Genomic DNA, 25824 nt, shown 5'->3' with positions numbered 1-25824 from the left:
AAAAATATAAGTTTTCTTCTTATAAAAATAATTGTTCCAGGTCAATTTATATTATCTAATAGGCCTTCTCTTCCTCACTAATTTAATGATGCCATCTTTATTATATATGCCATTTTGAGTGTCTGTTCCTTGGCTATACACCTTATGGATATAATTGAATTATTTACCAATTACTGTCTATTCTAATACGAATACCACACTATTATAACCATTGAACCTTTATAATATATTTTACTATCTGTTAGATACATATCTGTTAGAAATATATCCTTCGAAAAACATCTTATTCTCACTTACCAATTTCTTTATGTGAATTTTAGAAATACTTTGTCAAAATTCCCCTTCCACAATGTTTTTATTAGAATTCTATTATCCAAATTAACTTAGGAACTGATAACTTTATAATATTCTGTCTCTACTCAGAGTAGCATGATGCAATTATCCTTATATTTTTATTAAGGTTACTGTTGGTTATTTAATGTTTTTGTTTTTTGCTGTTTTTATTGTAAAGGAGATCTTTTTTGCTACCATATTTTCTAACAAGTTATTGCTGGTTTTGAGAGCAGCTACCCCTTTTTGTATATTTATCTTGACTCTAGACACTTTTACTGAATTCTTTATTAATTCAAATAGCGTTTGAGTAAATTTCCTTAGATTTTCTCAGTCTGCAATCTATTATCTTCAAATAGTATTCAATTTGTTTATTTCTTTTCAATAGTTTCATCTTTCATGCTTACTATTTTAGCTAGAATTTCTAAAATGTGTTAAACCATATTGCTATAATAAATATTGTTATTTTGTTCTTGATTTTAATGGGATTGCCTTTATTGTTTTATAATTATGACTTGGCTGATGTCCTGTCAAAGAGCCTGCTTCTTGCTTGACCACAGTTGCTGAGTCATTTCATTTCACAACTGTTCTTGCTCACAGCTGTTCTTGTTCTGTTAAGGTGGTATTAACTATTTACACTACCTTGGGAGGCACATGGACCCCAACTTCCTTTGCTGGGCATCCACAGCCTGTGGGTCAGTCTTGCCCCTTCCCATGCCTAGCTATGTCATGTCAGATCCCCAAGAGGAGAAGGTGGACATTTCTTACCTATTTTCCAGGTGGGTCATGTACTGTTCCGATGGCAAAGGATGTGTAACCCACTGACTGTGTTTCTTAATTCAGCTTCAAATAGTAAAATTCCTTCCAGAGTCTTGCAAATGGTTGACTCCGTTTTAGTTTACAGTACTCTTACCTTTGTCTTTTTTTACGTCTTCACTGACATTTTAATGGTAAACTGAAAGAGCCATAATAGGATGGCTAACTTGATGCTATCAGGTCTCAGAAGTCTATCATTTTCAAAAGTGAAAACTGAGGCACTTTGTGAACTGATTTGGCTTTAGTCATTGAATTAGTAGTCAACGAATAAGCTGAGACAATTACCACAATGCAATTATTTGGTGTTTAACAGAAATAATCAGGATAAATCTCAATTATTCTTTTTACTTTTATAAAGATCTGGTTCATGAGTGGTGAGGCTGGAAATGGAAAACCCAGTTTATCTCCTGGCAATCAATGTAATCTCAGAAACATAAAATTTTGTTGCAAATATTCATTTTGATCAAAACAAGTCAAATTTTCATCGGATTGTCAAAAGAAAATGGACTTATAAAGGTGAATTAGTTTCTAATTTTCTTTGTTTTTATTTTTTACAAATACACAGATAACATATAACTAAGTCTAAGCAAAGATGAAAAGAAACTACACATGTATCCCATTTTCTGAGACTTTCAGTTCCTTAATTTAATTTAAAATTATCTTTTGGAAAGAAGGAACATATGCAGAAATAAGTTTAATTTCTACACTTGAGTATTTTGTGGTCAGGAAAATAGTTTTTTCTTACTCTAAATGCTTTTACTTAAGCACTCTTCTAACTGTACAGTTAATGCTAATTTCATGAATTGTTGCAGTCAATAAACTATTATGAAATAACAATAGATGTTAACTCTATCATGTCATTTGAGTCTTCAATAGCAATTTAAATATCTCATTTGCATACTGAGGGGCACTACATCAGAAGCAAGAAGCGAAGGATTACATTTAAGTATTTTTAGAAAATCTCCTTTAAAGATCTATAATATTTTATGTATTCATGTTAAAATCTATTGAACACAATGAACAACTACTATCTAAGTACTATGTGTGGGATCAAAGGGATACAAGGAGGTAAAAAACATGTTTTATTCCAGTCTTATACTATAATTGGGAAGATAAAAACATGAATATAAATAACTATAAAACAAGCAACAGAGTTTTACATAGTTCAGTTATTTTTCTGAAGAATCAGAGGGCAATTTCTCTGATTTATGACAATTATGTCCTATGTAAAATTCAGGTCTATCCTTCCTGTACGAGAATTTTTGTTTATCCATAAAGACATTTCTAAAAACAGTTCCTTGGGTGAGAGGGCCTGAAATGTAGCAGCAGGCTCCCTGGAGCTAAGAGAACAAGGCTTTTGGTCAATGAAACAACCTAGTTATTACTTAAGGATTGATGGAGGTTGTTTCCAAAATGTACTTACGAGATAATATTTGAAAAAGGTACATTATCTAACTAGTGTTTACATGAGTCACCCATGTATTCACTTCAATCTGTGGCATCTCCAAGCCATTGTCTTTAGCTTCCTTAACACTTTGGAGAAACTGAGACAACACAGCATAAGTGCCATCTAGTGGTAAAGGGTCTCCTAACTGCATTAGGAACTCAAAAGAGAAACCTCATCCCTAGCTGGAATGATAACAGAGAAGGCTTTATAGATGAGCAAACAGATCCTGAAGATAATATAGTTATTTCAAGAGTTAACCGGGTGTCAGAAGCATGGGGTGTGTTGACGGAACAGGGAGAGAAATGTCTTGCTAAAGCAGACAGTTTATGTATAGGATTAATAGAAGATATAGCTAGAAAAATAGCTGGGTCAGAATGGAAAACTCTGGGGGAAAAAGTTTGGTCTTTATCCTACAGGCAACGAAGAGCAGTCATCCATCCAATCAATATTCACTAAGCAATTACTATGTACAAGCACTGTGTTAGCTTCTGGGGATACAGTGAGGAACAAAATAAGCATAATTCCAACCCTCATGGAACTTCTAGCCCGGACAAACACTAAAAACATTATTGAAACGTCTAAGCAGGAAAAGAATGGAGAGTCAAAAGACTTGAGTTTGCAGCCCAGCTCAACCACTTACAGGAAGTCATTTAATCTCTGAGTTTGTAGAAAAGAGAACTACCCTGCCTATTTCACAAAGCTGCACTGACAAGAAAACTGCATAACATATGTAATATATATGGAACAGTTTTCCCAAACTGTAAAATTCTATACAAATGTAGAGCATAATGATGAAAACAGTGTTTTAGAACAAATATTCTGATAGAGTTATACAAAATAAAATGAAGGAAGAGAATGGACGCAGGGAATTAAAAAACCCCACCAACTCTAGAAAGTTACTTTATAGAATTTATTCAGCAATATAAAAATGATCCATCTATAGCATACCTGATATGGCAATCTTTCCTTTACATGCTGTTCGTTCTTTACTTTCAAAATTCACATCACTGTCAAAAGGAAAAAACCTAATGAAAAAAGATCTTTTCTAATAAGCAATTGTTTTAACAATCTTTCACAAATGCCTAAATATTAAAAACACATTAATGAATAATAATAATTTCCAATTAATATAAACTAGACTCAAACTTTAAGATGTTTAGTCAACAGCTAGTCAAGCTTTAAGATGTTTAGTCAACAGTTAGCTGGCTTTAAAAGAAATATTTAGAGCCATTCTCTTTGATTTTTCATATAAGCTTTACATTCCCTGATGATTACATACCGGCTTACGCTACAATGAAAACCTTTCGTGATCACTTTCACTGATAAACAAGATGTACAATATTTGTCCAGGTCCCAGAATGTATAATACCCTGGATCACCATTTCATAAATTACAATTCTAGCTTACCAGATTATAGTTGCCTGAAAAAGTTAATGAACTTCCCAATCATGAAATTCCTCCCTAGGAGTACCTTACCCTTATAAAATCTAACATGTCAAAAAAATTACTCTCTGCTACACATTTATATGTGGTAATATATTTTATTTCCTTCAAATTCCAAAAAACTAAGCATAAACTAAAACAATAAATTAACTAAGGTGGGAAAGGAAGGGAGTGGCTCTGTAGAGAGAATAAAATGTGGAGAGGAAAATATTATCATGACAATAGAAAAAAGTCTCAAAGGAAATTCTTGGGATATAAGACACTTCCAGATCTGATTTTAGAATATACTATTACCATAAAAAAATCTTTCAAAACAGTTATCTCCTACGAGACCAAATCAATCTCATCCTTGAATATTTCTCCAATATCCTATTTCCTAATAACCTGCATTTGGAGATCAGAATTCCATTTCTAGAGCAATATTTCCAAGAGCATTCTTCTTTGAACATTTTTTTTTTGGTCTTTATTTAATTTGGTCAGCCAATTAACTGCTGGCTAATTTAATTAGGTACTTTAAATATATGATAAAATAGAAACTTTTCATTTGAATACTGTTTGATTCCAAGAGGGCTTTGGAGAAAGACTGGGTGGGAGGTTGAAATGCATCTAATTTTCAGAAGAGTATGACACCATCTCATTGCATTTCAGTAGGCTCATTAAAAAGATTTCATATATATTCACTATCAGGAGTCCAAATTTGAAAACAAAATATATCAGCCTACTTTTTTGTACGCTCTTACTGGATTAAGCACATAAGTATTGCAGGTGAAATATATTCCAAATAAGGCAAAATAATTTACTGATGTACTTAAGTTGATAAGTTTACATGGGACATTTATATGGTATTTATAGAATTGTACACTAGATATAACTAAAGTAATGTAGTAGACTTAAAGCCATAAATTCTCAGAATCCTATCTAATTACTTTATGGTCACACTGGTATTTAAGTTAAAATGGGGAATTCACTCAGTGAAAAATAAAAGTACTCACTGATTATTTCAAAATAATGTTACATTGAGTCATAAATTTAAAAAAGAGTCAAGTTCAATATTTTACACTCAGGTTTAGTTTGTCATGATGGAAAACATTAGCTTGCTTATTAGTTCATCATTGAGAGAAAAGTTCAATTGAATAGTCTACTATATTTTGGTGAAAACAATATACTGAAAGGCTCACTAGAAATCAAACGCAAATTTCAATTTTCTCAAATTGCTACAAGAAATACAATATAAATACAGTTGGTTGGCATTTGTAAGTAATATTTCTAAAAACACCTTCTATATGAGTAATGCATAATAAAAAATTTTTAAATACTTATTTCAGTGAAAAAATACAAGGAAGTTCTAATACGGTGAGTAACTTGAGTATTACGGAATAGGTCATAGATTATGCTAAAGTTGAGATCCATTAGGTATTATTAAATTGGATTAAACTTGAGGCTTTGGCAGGCAAGTGAAATTCTGAAATATTAGAACCACCAAAAGCAAACTTGCTGAGTATTTACCAAAGAAAAATTTTCCCCTCCCAACTATTCAACCACCTGGCAGAGTATATCTTTCTTCTCTGTAATTACAAATTATTTGCATAAGATTTCTAAGACCAGTCAACAAACTTATTTTATACAAATATTATCAAACTATAATATAAATCCAATTAACCATATAATCTCACAGAATAATTAAGTCTGTCTTTAAAAAAGTGAGAGATGAACTGAAGTAATTCAGCCTCATTTTTCTGAAGCTTGAATTATTTTTGATTCAAATAACTCCTCAAACTGTTATTTAGGGTGCTAAAGTGTGATGTTTTTCTAATTAATCCAAATTGACAACAAAATTGTTAAACATTATCTGTTTAATAATGTGCTACTGTAGCTAATAGTTTGCTACAGTTAAATAAATACTTGTTTGAAAATCTGCAATGTTAATGCCAATTCTAAATGCTACAATTAGAGAGCCAGCCTGAGGAAAAAGCAAATAACCACAAAATTATCCAAACAAAAGCACAGCTAAATAATAGCGTATCTTATTCTTATGAACCCAGTTTAGAGCATTATTTTGGTGGGACTTGTAAATGCTAATTTAAAAGACAGAGATAAAAATATAAAAGGCAAACTTTTAACTTTGTTTTAATTTTATTTCTGCCTGTAGGTAAATAAAATGACCAACAGAGGGTGCCAATCAGCCACTTTGTTGCTCAAAAATCTGTATTAAAATGGACTGAGTAAATACAGATTATCTAATTCTATATTGTTCCATATGGGAATTTAAAATAGCATTTCTTTGCCAAAACTAACAAGCTATAATGAGAAATAGCATAATGATGAAAGTATTTTTTATATTCTTAATGAAGTACTAAAAGAATTCTAAATGAGGGCCGGCCCTGTGGCTTAGCGGTTAAGTGCGCGCACTCCGCCGCTGGCGGCCCGGGTTCGGATCCCGGATGCGCATCGACGCACCGCTTCTCTGGCCACGCTGAGGCTGCGTCCCACATACGGCAGCTAGAAGGATGTGCAGCTATGACACACAACTATCTACTGGGGCTTTGGGGGGAAAAATAAAGAAATAAAGTTATAAAAAAAAAAGGAATTCTAAATGAGATTCTATTATTTGAAAGCAGGCTATAAAATCCTTCACCTTTTAAGCAAATAAGTGAAAACTAAAATACTCAGAAATGCTTAACATGGAATTTTAAACCGTCCTAAAACTATGTGGTATAAAATTAATACCTTCATAAGTATTTTATATGGGGAAGATGAGTTTTCTATTTCAAGCCTTGACCTAACAAGCTCTTTTCAACAGACAACAAACAATATAAAGTTTAAAAAATAAAATAAGTAATGTCTTTAACATACCATGTTTTATTGTGGAAATACCAGGAGTATACAATTTTCACTTGTAACCTATATTTTTTCTCTTTTCTTTTGTTTAAGTTGTAGTATATAAGCAATAAACTAGGCAACTGGAGTATAAGAAACTATTTAGTTATTGTGGCATTATTAAACATCACAATTATGTTGAACAATACACATAATTAGATCCTATAAATGACTTTGACTAGCATTTTCTTTACAAAGCCAAATAAAGTATTTCAGAAGGTAAGAAGAGAGAGATTGGCGGGTTGGGGGTAGGGGAGAATATTATTGCTAAAACCTAAGCTCTGTAAGCATAAGCATAGGTATTTTTTTTCTTTTTGTCTATTCTGTTCACTGCTGAATCACCAGTGCCTGATATACGGCTCAGTACACTCTAAGGCACTCAATAAATGCTTAGTGAATACTGAATGAAGTGAAATAGGATATGGTCGTTTTCATGGAGCAGGCAGTAGATTCAGACTCAAGTCTTAGGTTTGAATCTTACCCATCAATAACTGTTTATGCTAACGAGTTGCTGTTAACCTCTTAGCCTCACCATCCTCATCTGTAAAATGGGAGAAATATCTACCTACCTCAGCTACTAAATGAAATAATATTTTATATGTATTCTATATCATTCTTAAAAATGTTATACAAATACAATGATTACTTTATGAGTACAATTGTCCCTCACTATCCACTGGGGATTGGTTCCAGGATCCCCCGAGAATACCAAAATCCGAGGATACTGAAGTCTCTTATATGAATTTGCATATAACCTAAGCACATCCTCCTGTATATTTTAAATTGTCTCTAGATTACTTATAATAGCTAATATAATGTAAATAGTTGTTATACTGTACTGTTTAGGGAATAAGAACAAGAAAAAAAGTCTGTACGTGTTCAGTACCAATGCAACCATCGTAGACCTTTTGATCCACGGTTGCTTGAATCCATGGATGCGGAATCTGCAGATAGGAAGGGCTGACTGTATTTATATTTTTGGCTTCAGTATTTAACTTGGAGCTTTTATGGAAGAGGCACATTTGTGCCTTTAAAACATTTGTTAAAGTGATCAGATGACTTCCCAGTTCCTGTAAAATAATGATAGCCACCTAAATCAGAATCTCTTCAGGCATCCTACAAAAGCTTTCAGGTCAACAAGGAAAGCAAACAAAATCACCTATATCCCACACCTACAAAATAACTAGAAAACAGAGATTTCAATTTACATGTAAGTGGGGAAGTTAACAACTGAAACTATCAAAGCCAGCTCCTGGAGGCCTTACTCAAGTAAAGAGTCAGGCACACACTGCAAAACACAAATAATATCAGCTTGTGTTCTCCTCCAGAAGAAAAGAGAATGGATATAAGACCTGGTGGACACCACAGCACTGGTTCTTGGGGATTTGAAAGGAAGGGGCTCCAAAAGAACTCTGATTCAGAAGTTGTTAGTCTTGCGGAAAAGAGAGACACACAATGTAGCAGGTATCCTTTGAAAGCTTGGCCATGAAAAAAAAAAAGAAGAAAGCAATTGAAGTTAAAACCTCAAGAAACAAAATAGTATCAAAGATTCAGAAAACTAAGCTACCAGGCCGGCCCCACGGCTTAGCGGTTAAGTGCACACGCTCCGCTACTGGCAGCCTGAGTTTGGATCCCGGGCGCACACCGATGCACCGCTTCTCCGGCCATGCTGAGGCCGCATCCGACATACAGCAAGTAGAAGGATGTGCAACTATGACATACAACTATCTACTGGGGCTTTGGGGAAGAAAAAATAAAAAAAACGAGGAGGATTGGCAATAGATGTTAGCTCAGAGCCAGTCTTCCTCAGCAAAAAGAGGAGGATTAGCAAGGATGTTAGCTCAGGGCTGATCTCCCTCACCAAAAAAAAAAAAAAAGAAAACTAAGCTACCAACGTCCCAAAAGGCACCATTTATTAAAGAAACTGCTTTTCACAGTTCCAATAATACAAAACACTCTTGAACTAAGAAACCAAGTAAGTCCTTCTATCTACTCCCGCATCACTTGGCCCAGGAAAATCCTACATCCTACATATATTTCATTAGGGACAAAAAAAGGACTCAAACATCCATAGAAAGCTACTATAAAACGAAAGTAGAGGGGCCAGCCCAGTGGCGTGGTGGTTAAGTTCATGCACTTTGCTTTGGCAGCCCAGGGTTCATGGGTTCGGATCCCGGTGTGTACCGACGCACCGCTTGTCAAGCCATGCTGTGACAGCATCCCATATAAAGTAGAGGAAGTTAGGCACGGATGTTAGCCCAGGGCCAGTCTTCCTCAGCAAAGAAGAGGTGGATTAGCAACAGATATTAGCTCAGGGCTAATCTTCCTCAAAAAACAAAACAAACAAACAAAAAAAATGAAAGTAGAAAGAATCAAAATGCTTCAGCTGATAAAAATACTCCACTAACCACTCTTCAAAAACTATAAAATAACAAAAACTGTAACATGATACTCCAAAATGAATTAACTGAAGTTAAATAAGCTATTGCAAATACAAAAGAAACCAGATCTGAAATCTAAAACTTCAGATTAGTAAAGGACAAACAATAGTAAATATGCAAACAGAAGAGGAAATGAGAGGAAAAAACAAGGAAAGAAATTGGAAAAAACAAAATCATTTCTGAAACGAAGAGTAAAATATAAGGTGCCCAAGGATGAAGAGATATAACTGAAAGTTCACTAAGGGACATAGTGGATGAGGATGAAAAGAACCAAAAGAACAAAAATGAAATAGAGTTTAAAAACATCAAGGAGAAAGTGACAGACATAGAGGATGGGCAAAGATCCAACTTATGTGCAACTGGAGTCCTTAAATAAGAAACACAAAATAATGACAAAATTAATGCTTTATTCTGGAGGCTTAACTCCAGGAAAACTTTCTGAAAATAGAAGAATTGAATCTATATATTGAAAGAATCCTAAACGAGCCAAAATGCTCAGCCTTAGACATATCCCAGTAAAATTATCAGACTTTTAAGATAAAGAAAACTATTTTCGGCCTCCAGACAAAAAGACTAAGTCATTTACAAGGGAATAAAATCAGTCATTTACAAAGGAAAAAAATTTATACATTAGATTTGTTGATAACAAGACAACAATGGAGTAAAGTTTTCAAGAAACTCAGAAGAAAGTGCTGGCCAACGATCCTGCCAAGCAAGCAACACTATAGAAAAGCACTTTAAACATGCAAGAATGTGAAGAAAACTGTACCCGTGTTGAGGAATCTATCAGCTCATGAGCTTCATCCAAACAAGAGATGATTTTGAAAAGTATAATAAAAGGACAGGTGGTGAACATTATACATACTTAACTGCAGATCAAAGACTAAAACAAAGGTAGAGATGAAAGTACAAGATTAGTATACAAATACTATCCACTCCACCAAAGGAGAAATAATACAACTTAAAAAAAAAAAAAAAAAGGTAGAAAAGTAGAGAAGGAAGAAATGGGAAAACAGAATAAGTTCATTGATCTCCACATAGATAATAAGTGGAAACAAAACAAAACATTTAAAGCATAAAAGCAAAAGAGTAGGAGCCTAAGTAAGGAAAAAAAAAAAAGCTAACATCATTATAAAGTTATCAGTACATAGTTTTTTAATATAAAGTCCTAGTAACTACTATGACCAATAAAATTCTGCTTAAATTTAAAAAAAATTAAAAAGAGCAAAGAAATAGACCACATAGTAAAAGACAAACCATAATTATAATATAATACACATAAGTAATTATAACATAAAAGAATATGACAAAGCTGAAACCAAATGTATCAGTAATACAAAAGTAAATAGGCTTAACTCCTCTAGTAAAAGGATTTTCAGATGGGCTCATAATGTAAAGCCCAATTTGGGGATGAATGCAAGAAACACACCTTCAACAAAGTGATCCATAAAGCCTAAGATAAAGAGATGGGGAAAGATATACCAAACAAATGCAAACAATAAGAAAGCAGGGGATATGATCTTGTTATCAGGCAACTGTAGAACTCAGGTCCAAAAGCATTATGAGACAACAACAACAAAAGGACACTGCATAATGCTAAAGGGTGCAATTGACAATGAATATATAACAAGTCCTAAAGTACCAAATGTTTCATAAAACAAAAAGTATAGGATATATAAGGATACGCAAAAACTTAATAACAAAAATCTTAACTTATCTCTTTCAGTCCAAGACAGTTCAAGTGGTCAAAAAATAAGCAAGGCTATAGAAAAACCTTACAAACAATCAATAACAGATCTTTTGAACATATATATCAAATTTTGTACTCCGGTAAAAAGAATATATAACTTCAAAAGCCCACAAAAACTGACCATATTATGTCAAAAAGAAAATATCAAAATATTCCATAAAGTAGAAAAAATAAAAATTTATCTGATCAAAATGCAACAAAATGAATTCCTCTTTTGGTAATGTTAGAGAAACTCATATCAGAGAAACTCTCCCACAGAAGACAATATAAAATCTGGAAAAACTATTTAAAAAAGAACTACCTGAAGGGACTGGCAAGCAATCAAAAGTAGGAAGAAACTGGAGAAGAGTCAACACTTCTCGAAGTGTTCTTCCCAAGAAGAAGGGAATGGCACTATGGTGTATTCAAACAGTGGAATACTCCTTAGCAATAAGGAGGAACAAATCAATGATACATGCAAGTTACATGATGAAGCTCAAAAGTATTATGCTGAAGGAAGGAACAGAGTACAAATTGGACAATTCCATTTATACAAAGTTCTAGAACAGGCAAAAGCTATGGGGGAAAAAAATCAGAACAGTAGTTGCCTCTTGGAGTGGGGATAGAGACAGGTACTCCTAATTGGGAATTGAGGACAAGGAAACACAACATATCAAAAAGTATAATTTATTCAAAGAGTAAAAAAAAAGGCAAATCCAAACTGAAACAAGCAACAAATGACTCTGTTTATGAAACTGATAACATAACCATACAGAGAGAAAAAGATTATATCACATAACTTTTAAACATAGTCTCCTGACTCTCTAACCACAGGAACATATATCAATTTATATGTATATACATATACACAGACACACACAAAAAGAACTTTCTTTGAATTACATCATAAAAAATAAGATGAATTGATGGATGAATAATGGAAAGATATAGGATAAAGCAAACATAGTAAAATACTAATGGTAGAATCTAGGTGGTGGGTATACGGGTCTTCACTGTACAATTCTTTCAACCTTTCCACATGTTGGAAAACTTTCATAATTTCTGTATGTTGGAAAGGAACTGCAAAGAAATCTTGAACTTACCTAGGTGGGTTTACTGTCAGTAATCATATTGGTACTAAAATTATGAAACTATTTTATATAATCATAGTATAAAACAAATAAGGAAACATATTACTATTATTTAGGAATTAAGATTTTCAATATAATAAAAAAGATATAAAATAAAATAATTCAAGAAAACAAAAACCTATAAGTATCATTATAAACATGATTTTTTTAAATGTCTCTCCCATAGCTATATCCACTGAAAAGGCCTAAAAGCAGTGATCCCCAGTAACAATGAGCACACCTAATGCCCAGATCTTGGTTTCACAATACCACTCACCATTAAAGGGAACCACGACTCATTAGAGAAATAACTGATTCTAGGTCTGAGGCCAGAAAATACCAGGTAAGCCTGGGTCATCTTTTTGTGGCAGAAAGTAAAGAAGTTCTTCAAGACTAAAGAGGCACGTCAAAAGAACAAAGAAGCCAGTTTGAAGGAAATTCCATTGAACAAATTTGGGACAATTTATCCATCAAAAAGATTAATGACTATAAATGACGATAATACATGGAATAAATAAAAATCCATGAACCTATGGAGAGAGAAAGGAGAGGAATACTCTTTCTTGCAGAAGAATATTAGCTAAAAACTCTAGCTAAAAAATAATAGAATTAGATAATCGCTGTCTTGCAAATCCCACTATAATAATTTAGGCAAGGATCATAAATGGATAAAACCATCAAGTGAAAGCTTGTTGGATAACAGAATATTCTCCCAGGCCCACAGATCACTTACAAATCACAAAGGGAAAACTATCACAAAGGAGAAATCTGGCAACTGCCATCTAAACCAAGGGTTCAAGCTCAGCATCACTTACCGTAAAACCAGATACCATATCGCATCAGACTGGCAGCATACACAGTACCCAACCTCGCCCAGAAAACTTCTTGCAAAAAATGTTTAACCTGAGTCTGATTAACCCTTTAGACCCAATTTTCAGTTATAGCCAAAACAGGTAATATGAGAAAAGGTTCAATGATACCATAAAGGAACAATCAGAGAAATACAAAATGCAGGATATTTTTAAAGGATATTTTTAAAAACCTAGACTCTTCAAATAATTAATGGCAAGAAGTTTCAATAAAAAGGTAAAATGATTAAAAGAATCTAAAGAGTTATAACCAAATGTACTGCATGAATCTTGATTGAATTCTGGTTTTGGAAAAACTATCAAGATTTTCTTTTGACAACTAGGTAAAGTTGAATACAAACAATATTAGATGATTATTATGGAATTATTCTTAATATTTGACATCTGATAATCATATTTTGGTTATACAGAAGAATGTTCTTGTTTTTAGGAGACACAGGCCAAACTACTGAGATGTACATGTCATGTTGGCTACAACTTATTTTCAAATGGTTAAACACAAAAAAAGAAAAATGTGTGTGTGCGCATGTGCGTGCGTGTATGTGTACAAAGACAGAAGGGAGAGTGGATGAACGTAAACGGCAAACTGTTAACTGGTCCATCTAGGTGGAGAATATACATGATGTTTATTGTACTATTCTTCCAATTTTTTTACATATGAAATTTCATAATAAAATTTGGTTAAAAAAAAGTGAATGAAGTAGGGAATAACAAATGACAATCTGGAACATGGCGAGCATAGAGGCCAACAAAAGACAGTAAGAACCTAAGAACATGGAGGAAAGTGACAAAAAGAAAAAGGCACATAATTAACTTTTATTAAATTCTAAGCCCTATTTGCTCATCACACACATGGAAGGGAGGATGGGGCAAAACATTACGTATGAAGCATGTGTTAAATTGTTCTTAAATAGGTATACAGCACTGTTAGGTGTTTCAGGGGATACAAAAGAAAAAGAGAAAAGAATCAACATTACTTGAGTTGCCTCCAAGCTCCAGGCATTAAATCCTCAAAATAACCCTATGAAGTGAGTGGTGACATTATCTCTATTTCACTAACAAGTAAGAACTAGACCTTGCCCTTGCCTCCAAAAACTTATAATTTAATTGAAAATATATGTTCATAAACAGCTACATAAGAATACAGTATATTATAGTGAGGTATTCATGGTTCAGATGTTACTAGAATTAAAAGGAGGCAAATAATCATTTTTTGAGTTCTTACTATGAGCATAAAGGAAGAAATAATTATTTTCTCAATAGAATCACCAAGGAAACTTGGACGATGCAGTCAGGGCATTGCAGAACAAAAGAGGTCTTCTTAAGTAGAAATGGAAGATAAGGCACTTCAGTATAAGCAAAGCCACTGGACACAGGAAAATTCAACAACTGTTTTGGGGATACAGATCAAGCATTTGGCTGAAATAAATTTGTCAAGTAGAAATTTGGGAGATAAGACTATGAAAGTAGTTTAAGATCAGGCCACAACGATCCTGGAATGCAATGACTATTTAAGGAATTTTAGTAAAAGGAAACCATTAGCTGTTTTTAAAGAAGTGGACTGATATAAACAGTCTTTTAAGTAGATATATTTGGCCATAACATGTAGGAAAAATGTAGGGAGATAGTCTAGTTTACCAGTTAAAAGACTAGCAAATTGACAAATTGCTGTAACCAAGCAATTCTACCTTCTAAACTGAGGCAGTAAGCTGTCTGAGCTCCCCCTCTCACCCTATCTACTATCTACTCAACCTAGAAAGCTTTCTATATCCCTTTTTTGACTCACCCTGATTCTACTGTGAATTGTATACAAACCAAATGTATGCATTTTTAGGCATAAAAAATAGGTAGTATACCAGGTGTTTCATAACTACACACAATTTAGGAGAACAAAACTTTTGTTATACTAGTAGAACGTTATGGTAATGAAACATTTAACCAGTTACCAATATTCTCAGATATGTGGTTAAAAAAAAGAACAAATGATATGACTATATCACTGATTTCTTGACTGGAGTTCCTCATCTAAATCACAGAATGACTATTTTCTCAATTCTCCCAAGAATGATACAAAACTAGCACTATTCTAGATACACAGAAGTTAAGTCATTGCATACAAGGCATGTTTTGGGGCAATAGGGCTGAATTCTTTCCTGGAATCCCAGTTTAAAAAGGCTATAAAATGAAGTAAGACTATTTGGTACTTCAGTAAATTCATAATAAATTGAGAAATAACTAAGTGAAACTGTTTGCAGAATGGTTGTTTCTGTATAGGGAGCACCTTGAGCGAAGATCTATTAGAAAAACCCGAAACTCAAACACTAGTTTTTATCTCATTTCTCTTATCAGAAGTTACTTATTCAATCACTTCTGTCTGACTATGCTTAAATATTTTCCCTAAAAATTGGTTATTTCAGTTAGTTTGTCTCACCATCCTTTTCAATACTCTACTGCCAGATAACCTTTCCAAATATCCATTTTATCATGCCTCTTTCTTGCTGAAAATAAAACGATAAAGGACAAACAAACCATGAAATAAACGGAAAGCCCTATAATAACTCACTAGGGCAGCCTGGGGTAGTACAAAGAACATGGGCTTTTTGCGGGATGAAGGGTACTCAGGCTTTTAAGTCATCTGGGTCCACATCCTAGTGAACAGTTATCTAATATTTCTAAGTCCCAGTTTCTGAGTCTTTAATAAAGAGCTTTATACCTCTCTCAGTTTGTAATATGATATTTGTGAACACGTTAGCACGATATCTGGCACATAGAAAGGCTGTCAGTTAATACCAATTAACTTCCTACCCTTCTAAACTTCTTTGAATCTTGCTACCCCTTCCTTTTCAACTTTGGCTTGATCTTCAGCCTCAACCAAACACCTCTTTCACTGCTCCTGAATAATTCATGCTGATCTTTCACCCTAAGCTTTTATTTTGATATTTGTCTTGCTTGGAATGCTGCTTTCCTCCTACTCACTTAACCAAACTCTATCCATCCTTCATATCTAGAAGACCCAATTCTTCTATTAGACCTTCCTCAATTCCACTATTTCATACTGATTTGATTCTTCTTTGAAAAAGTCTAGATGTATTATCTGTATTAATTTTTTGACATTTTATCATGAAATTCTAGAGAAAGTAGAGTAGTGGTAGGCAGTAGACTCATTAAAATGCTATTTTAACTCTGGTAGCAATGTAAAAACAGAGTCTTTTTCTACCTTAAAAACTATCAAAACCAAGCTAACGGAAAAGACGGCTGAGTCTCTAAAGGTAAAATATTTGACTGCTAATATACATATATTTTTACATTTTGACAAATTCTGTTCTTTGAATTTAGATACACTAGCACAGTACTTAATAATTGTTCTACAAGTAGTAGATATTTAGCAAATATTTGATTGACTAATCAAATGGCATAATTTACATAACTTTCTTCAAAGAACTAAAAAAACTATCTAAGACTCATTAATCTTTAGATCATTTTTATGTAATAAGAAGGCAAGTACTACAATTTCCAGTTATATTTGATAAATGACCTCAGGTTATATCTGCACACAACAAAATAAAGTTGTAAACAGAAGAATTCATATAGACTATTCACACTTTTTTAAAAAAAGAAATTCAATAATTGAGGAAGACAATGTTTTTATATGAATGATGACAAATATAAATATGTGTGTATAATATCAAAGCTATTTTCATCTATCAAAGATAATCAGTAAAGAAATTAAAAATCATAGACATTTTCAATTGAGAGTCCCAGATATTTTTTCCTATCTTTGTTATATAAATCCAACAAGGATTAAGCTTATTTAACATTTTTATAAATCAGCAATTTCAGAAAAGTCATACTGCCAAATTTTAAAAATGGCCAATTCACAATTCATTATAAATATTTAAAGAACATAAATATGGGGGGCAGATACGATTCCCAGAAGAATATTCCACATAACTCTGAGAGATGATATAATTTTGAGTGTTTAGTCCTGTATCATACTTAAACCAGTACTTCTCAAACTTTCCCACTGAAACAGCGCCCCCCTTGACAAAATATCCTTATAAAGGCTGGGGAGAAAGAACATATATCCCCATGAGTAACATAACCCAAAACTATGCCACAATTCTAAATGTTTCATGCTTTATATTAAAAATTCATGCTATAAGAAGATATGCCATATTTATTCTATGGCTTTGCATATCTCCTGACACATAATCATGTACTTTCAGTGGCACACATGACCCAGTTTCAGAAGCACTGACTTAAACCAATGTATGTCTATCTGAAAAATATTTTTCTAGATTATGATACTATAATAATTTCATTTTATAATGCCAGGGATAAATAATAATGAAAATTATTCAATATTTATTGAGTACTAATTATGTAAAAAAAATTTAGATTTTTTAATTATATAATCTTAATTTTCAAAATGTAAACATTATCATGCCAACAGTAATGAAAGAACTGAGGCAGAAAGAGATTAAATAGCCATCCCAAGGCAATATTAGGTACTTTGTACACAAGTCTTTATTATATCACGCTGTCATCAATATTTTATTTTTACAGAAATCTCTTTCTCTGACCTGTGTTACCTTACTTTTCAAGAATTTAATGAAATTGCACCATGAACAGCCTAACGGCCACGAATGTCTAAAAAAGAACTTTTCACTAGTGCTAGAGCTTTATGACTGATCAACAATGGGTGATGTAAGACCCTTTATATTAAAAAAGAAACTAACATCTAGCCACTAAATTGAATCAATTCTTAGGTCCAAATAAGACTTGGCATTATAAACCGGATAGGATGTAAATTTCATACACAAATCCTAGACCTGATCCAAAAGGGCAGCATGGAGTGACAGAAGAAGGACCAGAAGTCACTCGTCAAATCCTAAGTAACCTCTCATTAGCTTCTGTCACTAGGCTAGTTACATGTCCTTGAGTTAAGTCACTTGCCTCTTTAGGACTTAACGTTCATTATATGAAGGAGATGAGCTGGCAGATTTTATATCTTTTTAATTTTGCTGCCCATTAATTTCTTTTTTTTTTTTTTTTAAAGATTTTATTTATTCATTTTTTTTCCCCCCAAAGCCGCAGTAGATAGTTGTATGTCATAGGTTCACATTCTTCTAGTTGCTGTACGTGGGACTCGGCCTCGCGTTGGACGGAGAAGTGGTGCCTCGGGGCGCGCCCGGGATCCGAACCCGGGCCGCCAGCATCAGAGCGCGCGCACTTAACCGCTAAGCCACAGAGCCGGCCCTCCTGCCCATTAATTTCAATCTCTATACCTAAATTTCCGTTACTCTCGGCTAGTACCTTCTTTATTAGCATATTGTCAAGCAATTAGTTTTTTTTTTATTTACATTTCTATATACTCAACTATCAGTCTTGGTCCCTCTTCTTAAAATATTCCCTCAGTCCTTGCTTCTGAACCACTTCATTTTACAATCCAGAAGTACTGAACACAACAAAGCTGCCTAGTGAAAACTGCTGCCTTAATACTCAGTTTACTCTGAGCTCTACTGTCAAAATGTTTATGATATCAGAGGCTACTTCGGGGATTTATTTTTTAAAAGCTTTGGTGATTTGACGTTTGACCTCAAGGTTAAATTATATTATGTTTTTAATTCAAATATTTAAGAACATTAGAAGCCATTGGTAAACTATGCTACTAACCATCTTCCAGTTTGATCTGCAATCTGCTCTTCTAATTTCTGTAGCTCCAGTGTGTAAGCCATTATTCGAGCATTGCACACCATGAGATTCTTAACTGCACGCAAAATCTGGTCTTTCTGAGTGCTCAGGGAAAGGAGTTTCCATATTCCTTCTCGCATTCGAATTTCTAAATCTATTTTTTCTTGAATGCAGCAGTCCTTAAAAAAACAGAGAGAAAAGCACTTTTTAAAGATAGCAAAAATCCAAAATTATAACTTTTTTAAAATTCCTAATAGATGGAAAATGTACTGGATATCATCACAATTTTACACCATATTGGAAAACTAACAAAGTTTTAATGTATGATAGTATAAAAAATACAGCTATTTTATTTTATTTATTTATTTTTTGTGAGGAAGATTAGCCCTGAGCTAACATCTGATGCCAATCCTCCTCTCTTTGCTGAGGAAGATTGGCCCTGGGCTAACATCCGTGCCCATCTTCCTCTACTTTACATGGGACGCCACCACAGCATGGCTTGACAAGCAGTGCGTTGGTGCACGCCCGGGATCTGGGCCTGCGAACCCTGGGCCACAGAAGCAGAGCGCACGCACTTCACCACTATGCCACCAGGCCAACCCCAAAATACAGCTATTTTAAAATGGTCTTTGCAAAACCTTAATTTCTTGCTTTATTAGAAAGTCTTTATAATCTACTTAATAAACAAAGGTGAAAAATATTACATATGCTTATCATAACTGTACGAAATTGAATAGTGTCCCCCAAATATTGCTGTCCTCCCAGAACCTCAAAATGTGATCTTATTTGGATGTAAGGTTTTGCAGATGTAATTAGTTAAGATGAGGTCATACTGGATTAGTGTGGGCCCTAAATCCAACGACTGGTCTCCTTATAGGAAAGCCATGTGAAGACAGAGAGAGACACAGAGGGAACTCCATGTGAAGATGGAGGCAGATATTGGAGTAATAAGTCTACAAGCTAAGAATCACCAAGGACTGCCACAACCACCAGAAGCAGGAAAAGATGAAGAAGAATTCTTCCCTAGGGCCTTCAGTGGGAGAATACCTTGATTTCAGACTTCTGGTCTCCAGAACTATGAGAGAATAAATTTCTGTTGTTTTAAGCCACCCAGTTTTGGGTGCCTTAAGAAATTAATACAAGAAGATAATAACTAATGTGAACAGTACAGCACATGTACATATTATATAAGTTGTATTGTGAAATGGCAAGATGTGGTTGATGACACTGAATTAACCAACGACAAACTTCCTAAAAGAGCAGATGCTGAATAAAGGAACTAAGGTTTAACAGCAGGGAGGTAACAAGCTATTTATCATGGTAAGCAATGTAAACGAAATCTCAGAAGCAACAGAATGAAAGCACCGGGTTTAGAAAATGTCAGAAGCTTTAGCTACCTGGAACAGACATTTAGGATATAGTTGGATATATTTATTTTAGTTTTAAGACTCACCATGAAACTACCAAATCATTTTAGTTCTGAAAGTCTAAAAAGTCTTCTACAATGATCTTACAATGGCCTAATCGTATATACTAGTTTCATACGTAACATTAAAATTCTATAAACTGAAACGTACTGTTCTGATTTAATTCACAGTAGCTTTTTAAAAATTATAAGTCATCAGATACTCTCTACTATACTACAAACATGTAATAATGCTCCAGTATGTCTATTTCTAAAAATAAAATGACCATCCTGGCGTCTGTGGGAAAAAATGAATGCTATAATTTACCTTTTAATTGGATTAAAATCTATATCAAAAAATGTGAATGGAATCTAATAACAAAAGTTCCAGATATTAAAAAGACAATCTTTTCAAAAGGAAAAGCTGAAAGTTAGGAGAGAAATAGTTTATGAAGATTACCCAAAAAGACAAACTGCAGTAGATGATTTAACTTGACTATCCAAATCAATCAAATGTACTATTCACATGCAGAAAACAGATCTGTTTAATTACCTTGTGTAATTACATCATGTAATCACCACATAAAAACCTTCTCTTGTAGTGTAACTCAAAACTGGTGTACTATATAAACGTAGTCATTTGCTGGTTTTCCTTCTTTATACATGACTGAACTTCAACAACTCCATTTCATCTTTTTATGACTTGTCAGACCCAAAGTAAATTCTTCTCTAATGTAATTAGTAATTAATTATAAAAATTATCTATGTGATCCACATGTCTGTAGAAATAAACTCTGGCAGGCTGGTTAGTATTGGAGAGTGCATATAGGGAGCAACTTGAAGCTGGGATGAATAGCTTTACGCCACAACTCAAACATAAACAAATACCATCTGGAGCCATTAAACTCAATTTTGCTTTTTAAACGCTACAGTGAGGCAGCCAGTTGAACTAGCACAGTGGTTCTGAAAGCTGGCTGCACATTAGAATCACCTCGGGCAAAGAGGAAGGGCCTTACAAACGTAACTAAGCTTATGATCTACCCCAAAACAATTAGGATCTTTCGAGGTGGAGCCTAAGCACTTTTTTTTAAAGTTCCTCTGGTGATTCAACGTACAACCAGGGTAGAGAAGCACTGCTGGACTACGTGAAATATTCCACAGCAATCTGGAAAGTTGCAACAACCTTAAGGAACCAGTAGGTGGCCATAGCCACATTAAGGAATCAGTTTGGGCATCTGGGATTTAAATCTTGTAAATGAAGATTGTCTTCTCTTCTTCACTTATTGACAAAGACTTTATAAAATTATAGAGGCTTAGGAAATAGTGGAAAAAGAAATATAAAGTCAGAGTTTAAAAAAAACACTTTGTAAGATTAAACATTTATTAAAGAAATGAAATATATCTAGCAGATATCAATATTAGAATTCTATCCTTCAGAGCAGGGGTCAGCAGACTTTAGCCTGGCCAGTGCCTGTTTTTGTAAATCTAGTTGTAGTGGCAGTACAGTCATATCCATTTGTATTGTCTATGGCTACTATCAAGCTACAATGGCAGAGTTGAGTAATTTCAACAGCGACCATGCAGCCATCGAAGCTGAAAAATATTTACTAACTGTCCTTTTACAGAAACAGTTTACTGATCCCTTATCCAGTCAAATTAACATACATGGTAAACTATGACCCTACCTCCCCTGCTCTAAGGTGAATGCATGGATGTGGATCCAGGAGGGCTGACACAAGTAGGATGAATTGTTAAGTGTATGTATGCTTTTAAATGTATTGGGGGGTAAAAAAGGGGGGGGGGCGCTATCGTGTTAGCTAGTTTTTGTGTTCTCCACGCAACTTCTTTTAGTACGCATCTATACTTTACACGCAGAGAAAACTTCTCTGGTCAGACGACACTAGTCTAGCCAAGAAAGGCTTTATGGAGTCAAAGGACTTGTCTTTAGTTAATAAGCAGTGCAAAGTGCACCTGGGGTAGGAGTTGATGTCTAGTGCTTTCCACAGTGAGAACAGTGATCATGCAATGAGGACACCCATTGAGCATTCAGTGGTCATGCTTACTGACCTCAAAGAGGAAGAATAGGGAGCTAAAATCATCACTGCTGCTGCCTCAGCCATAACGGCAGAGGCAAGACTGATTCGGACCCACAACAAAAGCAGGTTTCTCTGTATCCATCCCTCTTAGAAGTGTTTGAATGGAAGTCTCCAGGAAGAGTAGAGAACGGGGGAAGAGGCATCTCCTTGCTATTTCTTCTTCAATTTTCTGAATAAGGGCTGGCTTGTAATCAAGTCAAACAGAAGCCTATAGCACTGTCCTGATCTGGTAGGTATTTAAAGTCAGGCTAGTAAAAATAAATGGACAGGGCAAGGCTGAAAATGAAATAGGGGGATCCCTTAAAAGTGAAAATCTAGATTACGTAGAAAACAGAAACATACTACTAGGTTTTAAAGCTAGAATGGCGCAAAGGAAGCGCAGAGAAAACGGCCTTTGTTGGAATTAAGCATTGACTTACAAAAAAAAAAAAAAAAAAGGAAGTTGAGCTGCTGGTAAGACGACTGTAGTAATCCAGATAGAAACTATCACCCACCTAATGGATATAGTTAAACCATGTTAGCTAAGAGACCAAGATGAAGATCGCAGAAGAGTATATACAATATACATTCTTCTAAAAGAAATTGTGTGTATTTTAAGAATTGTTTAGGTACAGAAAAAAGTCTAGAGATTGTTAGTAGTGGTCATTCTAGGGAATGGAATTGGAGAAAGAATTCTTAAATTCATATTTCTTTATAGACTCACTTTTTTGCAATGAGATAGTATTACTTCTTGAGTTTTATTTTTATTAAGATTTCAAAAGCTTAAACATTTGTAAAAGGTAGGTGGGTGTCCCAACTGCTCAGAAGGATGGGACAAAAGATAATAAAAATAGTCATCTCTCTAGCACATTCTGAGTATTACATACTGTGCTGAGTACTTTCAAGAGGCTCTCCAATTCCAACAACTTTCTGGGATAGGCATTTTACCCATTCTACAACTGTGGAAACTGAGACTTAGAAAAGACAGGTAACTTATTCAAGGTTACACAACAATCAGAGTTGCATTTCACCTTAATCTGACTTCAAAGCCAATATTCTACGCTGTGAGTAACGACAGATGACTCCAAGGTTTGAACAGAGGTGTTTCATTGGTGTATGACCACCTCAAAATCTTTGGTCCTATCCCTATGAGATGGCAGGTTCATTAATCTCAAAGGAAGTACACCAAATAAAAATTCAGTGTTAGTTAAGTGTAAAATTCTCTTACTGACCCTCAATATTCCTGTTAGGTTGAAACCTATTACTGTTTTGCCAGTTTTCAAGATCTAAACAAAAGAAATTCCACAACTCAATTATTTGAATTTCTTGCTGCCTAAGAAATCATTAAGTATTTTACCTTCCCACATGTAAAGAATCCAGCCCTCATGTATATTTAAATATTTCTTTTCATCCCACGTAGCTAAACTTCTTTTATGACCATATCTTCTCGCCTCTTTTGTACCATTCCTAAACATTACTGCTGCACACAGCTCAATATACTTGAATGGCTACACCAAGACCTATATGATAACGTGCAAGAATCTTGATAGATCACCAATTCACTAGAAATTTTTGTTAACAATTTTGTTAACAATCAGGACAACCAAAGTACAGAAAAGAAGTAATTTACATCAAAATGTTTGAAATTTTTGAAAATGCTGGCATAAGACAGCATAAACTACTGATAAAGGTACTGGACTTTTCTGCATGATTTTCAACGTCTTGCTTTATTTTTCACAGTATTATTGCAGACTTGCTAACAATTTTGTGTCTGTTGAAGTTTCTAAGGTTTCTAGAGAAGATGACAGTTTCTAAGCAAAGGTTTTGCCACATTTCTAAGCAAAGACAACAGGTTGGACCATATGAAATAACACACTACCAATTTTGACCTACAAAATCGGCAATTTCATACGGTTGAACCCACTTCAGAAGTAGGTAAAAAGAAGGTGGAGATTAAAACGGAAGTGAAGTTCCAGCCTAAAGACATCAGTAGTCTTTTAAGACCCTAAAGTTACGGTTAAAGTGGAAAGCATAACATATTAATAACTGATTTTGCCAAGAAATAATGTTGATCTATATTAAGTAAAAAGGTTTCTATACACATTTTACATGGCTAAATAGCAAACATCAAACTTCTATCCAATCCAAAAACAATCATTATCAAACCAACTTCTCAAGTTCAGAGGGGGCAGTTTGTCTCTCCACCCCGCCCCCTCGAGTTATGTCGTGTGGAGACATCGCTCCAGTAATTGTGCTTCCCATAAAATCTGGTAATAAGCAAGCTGGCCTCTGCTGGCCTCGGGTGGGCTTCTTAGAAATCCCGGGGCTCCCAATCCCCCTGCCTCACCTACACTTAAAAAATAACAAGCGTCCAAACCCTGGGGCGGGGTGGGGGGGGGGGCGCGGCGCACAGGTGCGCCGGGAACGCGCGGCGGGACCCTGGCATCGCTTCCACTCCGGCCTGCTTCCCCCTCTAAGAAATCGAGGGGAGGGCAGGAGATTTCCGAGCTCCATTAGCCCCTCACAAGTACAGTCTCCTAGTCCTTCCCTTTGTTTCTGGCCAAGGCTGAAAACGCGACGCGGAGTGGGGGCTTTCCTGACGACGAGACAAACGACGGCGTGCGGAGTTGAAGCCGGGCCCCCTCCTCCCTCACCTGCTGGGCGGGAAGCGCTGCAAGGCCGAGCTCAGGACCCCTCAGGGTCTGCCCCTCCATCTCCAGCGCCACAGCCGGGGCCGCCGCCACTTCTCCAAAGGTAAGATTTGAAAATCCCGCCCCAAGCTGGAGCTGCGGAGGACGCCAACCGCCCGGCCGTACCAAGTCCGGGCCGCAGGGGGAGCGGGCCAGGGGCTGGCGAGCGGGCGCGTGCACGCGCAGTGGGCGCGCCCCGTGCCCCGCGCCTCCCGCGCCGGAAGTTTGCGGAGCCGAAGTTCCCAGTGCGGGCTGGGAAGTGGGGAGCGGCGGGCGGACTTAAGGCACAGTTTGGGATGTGGGCGGGCCTGGGACCGGAGTGGGCGGGGCTGTAGGGAAAGTGTCAACCACTGAGCGCACCTGACCCAGCTCAAGGTTTAGGCTGGTGGCTTTTGAGGGAGCCTTCTGCCTGCATCCCACCCAAGGCGGTCCAAAGCGCTCGGGGGCTGGCTGCCTCAAAGCTGCAGAGCCTGGGCTCCTATAGACAGCCTAGAGACACACAGTGTCACTACGAGCCCACGGTCTCGCTCCCAGAGAACCAAATGACACTGCTCTCAGCGCTCACTGTCTCACACAGCACAGCATTGCTGCCCAGGGTCACTCAGAACACGGACTTATTGATCAGGCTCGTGAGACACCATGACAGGCATTTCACAAGGTCTTTTCTTTTGCCCGCAATGTTTTTTTATAATTCCAGATGCCCTCACCCAAGTGGTCTGTTCTTTCTTGCAAAAGACTTCTTTCATTACTTTGCCCACCAACTTCCAAGGTGATAGCAGAATGCGATATTATTTCTCCAGAGACCCATTTCTTGCTGTCCCTAAAGACCAACACAAACACTCTTTTTAATTAAAGAGTTTTGTTATTAATCATAATGG

General features: G+C 35.5%; 1 protein-coding gene across 2 annotated transcripts in view; it reads right to left on the bottom strand.

Annotated features, from left to right (window-relative positions):
* Positions 1-25114, bottom strand: part of RTKN2 (rhotekin 2) — a 78289-nt gene extending 53175 nt beyond the window's left edge. The window contains exons 1-3 of one of the 2 annotated variants that reach the window (XM_004427093.3): positions 24911-25114; positions 18759-18955; positions 3542-3600 (exon numbers count right to left, since the gene is read on the bottom strand). In XM_004427093.3, coding sequence (XP_004427150.1) covers positions 3542-3600; positions 18759-18955; positions 24911-24970 — 316 coding nt within the window. In that variant the 5' untranslated portion in view covers positions 24971-25114. The remainder of the gene's footprint in view (positions 1-3541; positions 3601-18758; positions 18956-24910) is intronic. The other variant, XM_014784927.2, reaches the window with a different exon arrangement.
* Positions 25115-25824: the final 710 nt, after the last annotated feature.

This window comes from Ceratotherium simum, chromosome 6 (assembly GCF_057802395.1).
Source record: "Ceratotherium simum simum isolate JZ-2026a chromosome 6, ASM5780239v1, whole genome shotgun sequence".
Taxonomy (NCBI): domain Eukaryota; kingdom Metazoa; phylum Chordata; class Mammalia; order Perissodactyla; family Rhinocerotidae; genus Ceratotherium; species Ceratotherium simum.
The sequence above is the reverse complement of the archived record's forward strand: the minus strand, read 5'-3'. Positions and strand labels throughout refer to the sequence as shown.